The sequence below is a fragment of the Electrophorus electricus genome, chromosome 9 (assembly GCF_013358815.1).
Source record: "Electrophorus electricus isolate fEleEle1 chromosome 9, fEleEle1.pri, whole genome shotgun sequence".
NCBI lineage: Eukaryota > Metazoa > Chordata > Actinopteri > Gymnotiformes > Gymnotidae > Electrophorus > Electrophorus electricus.
This window is the reverse complement of record NC_049543.1, coordinates 22,804,517-22,812,016: the sequence shown is the minus strand read 5'-3', so window position 1 is coordinate 22,812,016 and position 7,500 is coordinate 22,804,517. Positions and strand designations below refer to the sequence as shown.

The window sequence follows — 7,500 nt, the reverse complement described above, 5'->3', positions numbered from 1 at the left end:
AGTCTTTTAGCACAGGCTTGGTGGTGTGGTCTCTCTCCTTTTCTGTCTCTCTCCTGCTCTCTCCCTCTCCTGCTTTTCTCTCTCTCTCTCTCCTTCTCTCTCTCCCACTCTCTCTCCATCTCGCTTCCTCTCTCTCTGTCCTTTTGTTTTCTTTCTCATTTTCCTGGTTTTTCCTTCCTTTCTTCATGTCCAGTCTTTAGATCTGTTTTTTTTCTTAAACAATAATGATGTCCTGATAGCTCTGTGCTTGTCTGTTTTTACCTGACACGGTTAGTCATAATTGTTATACTGTCATTAAATTATTATTAATTTCCTTCAATTATTCTTCTTTTTCATATTTCATTTTTAATGGATTGAATTGGCATGCATGATGCATGTTTGCGGGTAAGTGCTTACTGACCCCTAGTGGACATATCTGAGGATACACATAGTTTTGTTTGAATGAGAATGGATTTATATGAGCGTCTGTGGGAGTTTGTGTGCGTTTGTGAGGCGGGCCAAGAAGACATTTAAGAAGAGAGCAAGAGGGAAATCATAGTGCCTCTGGAGTCTGGGCTTCGAAACTCTGGGAAAGTTCTGCAGCTCTGTGATTTGTGCTGTCAGCTGTCACTCTGTTGATTGACAGGTACCTGGATGAATAGGAGCGTCTCTCAGCTGACCAAGCAGATGTACAAAAGACAGACAATCAGTCTCTCTTGAACACACACACACACACACACACACACACACACAGTCCCTCTACTTTGGTCTGTGTGTCTTTTTGCAGACTGAGAGTCTGCTTCATATTATGATTGATGGCTAAGGAATTTGATTGGCACAAGTTCTTTACCGAAGCGACCAATCATCCCATGCATTCTTATGTGTGTGTGTGTATGTGTGTGCGTGTGTTTGTGTCTGTATCTGTGTCTGTGTCTCTGTGTGTGTGTGTGTGTGTGTGTGTGTGTGTGTGTGTGTGTTCTGCAGCAGTTGATTATTCTGTCATTAGTTCCTGTCTGGGTTTGGGTGGAATGTTTATATAGTAATCCTTTCTTATGGTTTAATATAATCTAATAATCTTTAATTCAGACTGAATTCTGGCATCAGTACACACACTCATCTATAACATTCACATTTGGTTCACTTTCAGTTCACACAAGAAGCCCTAATGTCTGAGACTTACACACTCGTTTCCTGTGTAATTATGTCCTTCTCTGTGCATACACAAAAATCTATTTTCTGTATGGCTAATACTGTGCCTTTCTGGAGCGAACAATTATATCTAGACCACGTGTTCAGTACTTTCAAATCGGAGCCATGGTCTGCTGATCCAATCACTCCAGCAGACTGGCTCGCACGTGTGTGTGTGTGAGGGTCAGATGGCTCTTTCATGGTCCACACCTACAGTCTTTCAAATCCCGAAAGATGAGAAGGCAGTTAAAAGCAGAGCTTTCTTCTCTCTCCCTCTCCTCAGTTTGTCTCTCTCGTGTCTTTCTCTCTTTCATATTCTTTCCCTCTTCCTTTTAAGCCTGGCTGGTTCGTTGTTTTTCATGTTTGTAATGCTCCGGTCAGTGTTGGTTAAACCCTGTTTTTAATGTCGTGTGTGTTTTTCAGGGATCTGAGTGAAAATCAGATTCAAGGCATTCCCAGAAAAGCCTTCAGAGGATCTACAGAAATCAAAAACCTGTGAGTGTGTGTGTGTGAGAGCGAGAGAGAGAGAGCGAGAGAGAGAGAGAGAAATTAATAGTGTATTAATTTTATAACTGGTGACTTAGTAGAGTCTATGGTGGGGTGTTAGACTGTTGGTGAGCTAGGCTTGCTCAAGGTTTGTGTAAAGATGAAAGCAAGGTCGCATACTCTCTGTGGTTTCATTTTGGCTGTGGTGTAGGGGAGCTCCCGTTATGCAGGTGACAGTATCCAAATTTCATTATAATTACATGACATCTTGAAGAAGTCTGCTACAGGGTGCCCTTAACATCTGGGCAGCGCAGGAGAACTTATCGTATAACCAACACGTTAGAACACGAGGAGAAAAAAAGCAGACGCATATCTGAGAGAGACATTTTCATGCATTTTTAAAGCAAATTGTTAGGCCACTTTTGTAACAACCAATCGCAGGCTTGCTGTGGTGGCACGGGCGTGTTCATCTACAGACTCCGCCCAACTACCATGTGCGTGACCTTATATGTGAGGCCTGTGGCTACTGGTTTTCTGCACAGTTGTCATTTTATTCACTGAAGTCAGGCATACACTTTCTTCTCATGAGGTATAGCAAGACCTTTAGCTTATAGTCTGTTGCAAAGGCTTAGACTATACCTAAATCTATATATGAAGGGCTCTTAATCTATATTGGAGCATCAGTCTATAGTATGGTCTTTGTTTATAGTGTAGTCTAAATCTCTAGTGCAGTCATAGTCTACAATTAGCTCTAATTCCATGGCACTGCTGGGTCATTATTGCTGCATTAATTGGATTAATTGGGTGGCCAGTAATGAATGTGCCTGTGGCAGGGTGGGTGGGCTACCACAGCAGCACTGGTGCAGTGGCGTGGTCATGGTGCAGTGGCATAGTGCAGTGACACGCTGCACTGGCGTGGTGCAGTGGCACGCTGCACTGGCGTGGTGCAGTGGCACGCTGCACTGGCGTGGTGCAGTGGCGTGGTCATGGTGCAGTGGTCATGGTGCAGTGACACGCTGCACTGGTGTGGTGCAGTGGCGTGGCCGTGGTGCAGTGGCATGCTGCACTGGCGTAGTGCACTGGCATGGTGCAGTGGCATGGTCATGGTGCAGTGTTTTAATCTTTATAAGGAAATGTAATTCTATTGCTGTTAAATGTGAATGAGACAATTGGCATATAATTATGCACAGAAAATGAAATTTTCTGAAATTTAAATAATTCGTTACATCACATTTATGTAAATACTCATTTTACTCTCATCATAGTGAACAATAATAATAATTCTTCAAGTGCCATATTGGTCCTTCCCTGACAAGTATGTCTGTTTCCTCATCTGTGAGTTTTTGTTTGCACTGCTGGTCTTGCACATTCACTGTCATAACCAAATTGTCACTGTGCTGTGTCACGTTCAGCTTTTAAACGGAATTAGAGTTCATCTGATTGGATATTGTGGCGACATGCCTAACTACACCTGCTGCTCATTTGACCAGTCTAATCACACCTTCTGATCATGTGACCAGTCTGACCCAGCCTTTTTTTCTAATTGTGCTGCGCTGTGCTGATTAGTACCTGCTGATAAACCAAACTTGAAACGTGAAACCTCTGCAGCAGGTTATGAAAATAGCAGACAACATTTCTGCCACACACACACAAACGTACCTGTGCCACGCCCACACACGTGAGCCACACCCACATGCCTGTGCCACGCCTGTACCACGCCCACATGTGCCTGTTCCACGCCAACATGCCCCTGTGTCACGCCCACAGGTGCTTGGATTGTGGCCTTAGTCTCTAGTGCAGTCTTAGTCTCTAATAGTCTTTATCTATAATAGAGTCTACAGGAGAAGTGATCTATAGTTGTATCTTTGTCTTGTGCAGTCTTAGTCTATAGTGGAGTCTTAGTCTATAGTATGATTTTAGTATACACTGGAGCCTTAGTATATGGAGTGAAGCCTTAATCTGTAGTACAGTCTATTGTCTATAGTGGAGTGCTAGTTTTTATTATTGTGTTGCTGTCATAACGATGACCATGTGACTTGTCATCTGTTTGATTTCTGTCCCTATCAGGCAGCTAGACTATAATCACATTTCCTGCATTGAAGATGGAGCATTCAGAGCCCTACGGGATCTGGAAGTGCTGTGAGTACCCGTGTGTGTACATCTGTGTGTGTGTTTTAGTGCAGGCGTGTGAGTACCCACGTGTGTACATCTGCATGCGTGAAGTAGTGCAGGTGTGTGTGTATCTGTGTGTGTACATCTGCGTGCGGGAATTAGTGCATTCTTGTGTGTGCATCTGTGTGTGAGTTAGTGCATGCTTGCGTGTATGTGTACAGCTGTTTTATTTTATTGTTATATGAATTAGATAGACAGGGAATTAGATACATAGTTATGTGTGTGTGTGTGTGTGTGTGTGTGTGCTTGTCATGTGCGTATGTCTGATTTAGTGTTTGACTGTAATGTGTGTATACACGTGTGTAGGGTTGAAAAGTGCTTATCTGTCTGTGGTGGGCTGTAAAGTGTGTGTGTGTGTGTGTGTGTGTGTGTGTGTGTGTGTATGGATGGGCAAGTGGGTTGAGTTTGATATTCGGAAGCAGATTTCTGTTATGAAGAGATAATCTGGCTAATCCTGTTAGAGGAGCACAAGAGGGATGATAGTAGATGGAATTATGTCACATTGTGTTATTCTGAGTATTTTCTCACACACGCATACACACACGCACTCACACACACACAATTTACAGCCCACCACAGACAGATAAGCACTTTTCAGCCCTACACACGTGTATACACACATTACAGTGAAACACTAAATCAGACATACGTACATGACAAGCACATACACGTGCACACGCACGCGCACACGCAGTGAGGTTCTTTTTTTCACGCTGACATGAATGGAGTATTTTACTGCTGAGTTCTAGATAAGTGCTGAGTTCTAGATAAGAACCTCTGAAGTGTCATGTGGTGTAATTGTTATTTATGTCGTCCCTGCCCACTTCTCTCTGTGTCAGAACACTGAACAACAATAATATCTCCCGCCTGTCTGTAGCCAGCTTCAACCACATGCCTAAACTCCGGACATTGTGAGTATCTCTCTCTCTCTCTCTCTCTCTCTCTCTCTCTCTCTCTCTCTCTCTCTCTCTCTCTCTCTCTCTCTCTCTCTCTCTCACACACACACATACACACAGACACACACAAACACACACTTACTTAAACCAGGATAGAATAGCATATTCCTTCAATCGCTCCACACTAGGTTCAGCATGCAACCTCTCATATCATTTCCATAAAGGCCTTTAATAAGTGTGATTATGTAGGTGCTGATGGGTAATGAGTCGATTAGAGTGAGCTCTGCAGGGTACGGCCTCCGGAGAGCAGAGTCCTGTGTGTGTGTTCATCTCCTAATCATAATCAACCATTAGAGCTCATTTACAGCTAAAGAGCCTAATCACCCTATCAATATTCCCCTCTGTATGAGAGAGAGAGAGAGACGGTGAAAAAGACAGAAAGAGAGAGACAGAGAGAGAGGAATGACAAATTTGAGCGTTTCATTTTTTGTTTTGGCTTCGAGCATCTTCTAAAGGTTCTAACAGAATTCAGGTACAACAGGCATTTGTAACAGGACACATATATAACAGGTTCTCGTACTCCTGTAGTTCACCTGGTCGAGCAGGTAGAGAAAGATGTTACCAGCACTCGTGGTAATCTTCTCTGATTTTTCATCTTCAGTTAAGGGGGAATAATAATTCTAATAGAGCACCAAAAGAACACATTCTCTTTAACATATAAATCACTGTGTGTGTGTGTGGGTGTGTGTGGGTGTGTTTGTTTGTGTGTGTGGCTGTGCGTGTGTGTGTGGCTGTGTGTGTGTGTTTGTGTGTGGCTGTGTGTGTGTGTGATACTGCAGAATTTCATTATACCAGTGTTTATATCATTTCTCAGAAGTTGCCAGTGGAATAGACATTACACTCACAAGCACATATGCACCAACATGCACTTTACTGTAATATGTGGATGGTTGTATTGAAATCTATGACAGTGGCCTTTCAAATGGCCTCTGACTCTCTGATCTGCGAATAATAATTCATTCCATCTTTTCCTCTGTCCCAGTCGCCTTCACTCTAATAATCTGATCTGTGATTGTCACGTGGCCTGGCTCTCTGATTGGCTAAGACAGAGGCCCCGCCTTGGTCTCTACACACAGTGCATGTCTCCACCTCCCATGAGAGGACACAATGTTGCTGAGGTTCAGAAGAGAGAGTTCGTTTGTACCGGTGAGTGAATGTGTGTGTGTGTGAGACTGACTGTCTGTCTGTGTGTCTGTGTTTGTCTGTGTCTTCACACATGTCTAATCTTACAAAGTCCGAATGATATTTGTACTGAAGACTATCTATGAAGGAATATGTGAATGACAATTTAATTAATTAGGCTTTGGTGTGTGTGTGTGCACATGTGCATGTTCTGTAGTGTTTGTGTTTTGGCTGATATGTAGTTTTTTTGTTTTTATTTTACTTCTGCTTCTAAGACTTTAATGAAGGCATATTACATAATTTCAAATAGTGATAAATTATTTAATTTCCTGTATTGTTATTACTTTTCTATTATATTATAATACTTTTGTATTATTAGGATACACAAACAAAATCACTGAGCAAGGCTACATATTAACAAATTCTATCGCGTAGAGGTCTGCTCATTCCCCTCTCTCTCTCTCTCTCTCTCTCTCTTTCTCTGTTCTCTCTCTCAGGCTCTCAGATCCAGACATCCTGCAGTGTCCTGCAATGTCCGGAGTTCTGTACTTGCAGTAATAACGTTGTAGACTGTAGAGGAAAGGGACTAAGTGAGATCCCCACCAACCTGCCGGAGACGATCACTGAAATGTGAGTATCACTCACACACACACACACGCACGCACACACACACACGCACAGGGCTAGAGAGAGTGAGTTAGGGTTTGTATTTCAGCTCAGTGTGTAGGGTGCTTGTCTGTGTGGTAATCTGGTGTGGAAATGGATTGGTTTTAGCCGTGCTGTTTGAGCCTTCTGGGTTAGCAGTGCAAGGCTAGAGATGCCACATCATTGTGTCTAAAGCTCTCTTTCTCTCTCTCTCTCTCTCTCTCTCTCTTTTTCATGCCCCTTCTCCCATTTTTCTTTCATTACTCTGCCTGTCATCTTCTCATCTGGCTTCCTCTGAAAGCTCCACAGAATTTGGCAGATGAGCCACATTATCTCATTTGGCTTCAGAAGAGTGAAGAGCATTTGTTTGTGCATGTGTGTGTGCGTGTGTGTGTGTGTGTGCGCGCTTGTATATGTGTGTGTGTCTTCACAGGGGAGCCTGATTTCCATGCCCTGTTACGTTGAGATCAAATCTTATTTGACATATTTACTGTCACACAGAGAAAGGGAGAGAGAGAGAGAGACTATGTATCTAAAACTAAAATGGTCAGTTTGCTGGATGCTGGTCAGTGTTTCTTCCTTTGGTTTTTTCGCTGGTGGTTCCTCCTAGTCTTTCTCTGCTTCTGAAATCCCCATTCACTGTTGTTTCCAGTCTACCACTGTACTTCATGAGCTAGTACACCACCACAACACAATCCAATGCTACAACAGGTCCTTTGTAAGCTTGAAGCACCCCTAATGTCCACTTAAAGTCACAGACAATTTTCACATATTAAATTACTCAAAACCAACGGAACCACAGTTCCTCAAAGCATAGGAGCAGTGTAAGACAGCAGAATAAAAGGGCAGTGATCTCTGCCTGTCTTTTTCTCTAGATCTCTCAATTGTATATTTCAGACACTAAATGAGATTTTTCACCCTGCAGTTTTGACAGTAGTTTAGCACTTAATCC

General features: G+C 42.9%; 1 protein-coding gene across 4 annotated transcripts in view; it reads left to right on the top strand.

Annotated features, from left to right (window-relative positions):
* The window catches only part of slit2 (slit homolog 2 (Drosophila)), a 76,609-nt gene that overhangs the window by 37,917 nt on the left and 31,192 nt on the right, over positions 1-7,500 (top strand). For all 4 annotated transcript variants that reach the window (XM_027025311.2, XM_027025309.2, XM_027025310.2 and 1 more), the window contains exons 5-9: positions 1,591-1,662; positions 3,721-3,792; positions 4,665-4,736; positions 5,764-5,927; positions 6,401-6,533. In XM_027025311.2, the coding sequence (XP_026881112.2) occupies positions 1,591-1,662; positions 3,721-3,792; positions 4,665-4,736; positions 5,764-5,927; positions 6,401-6,533 (513 nt within the window). The remainder of the gene's footprint in view (positions 1-1,590; positions 1,663-3,720; positions 3,793-4,664; positions 4,737-5,763; positions 5,928-6,400; positions 6,534-7,500) is intronic.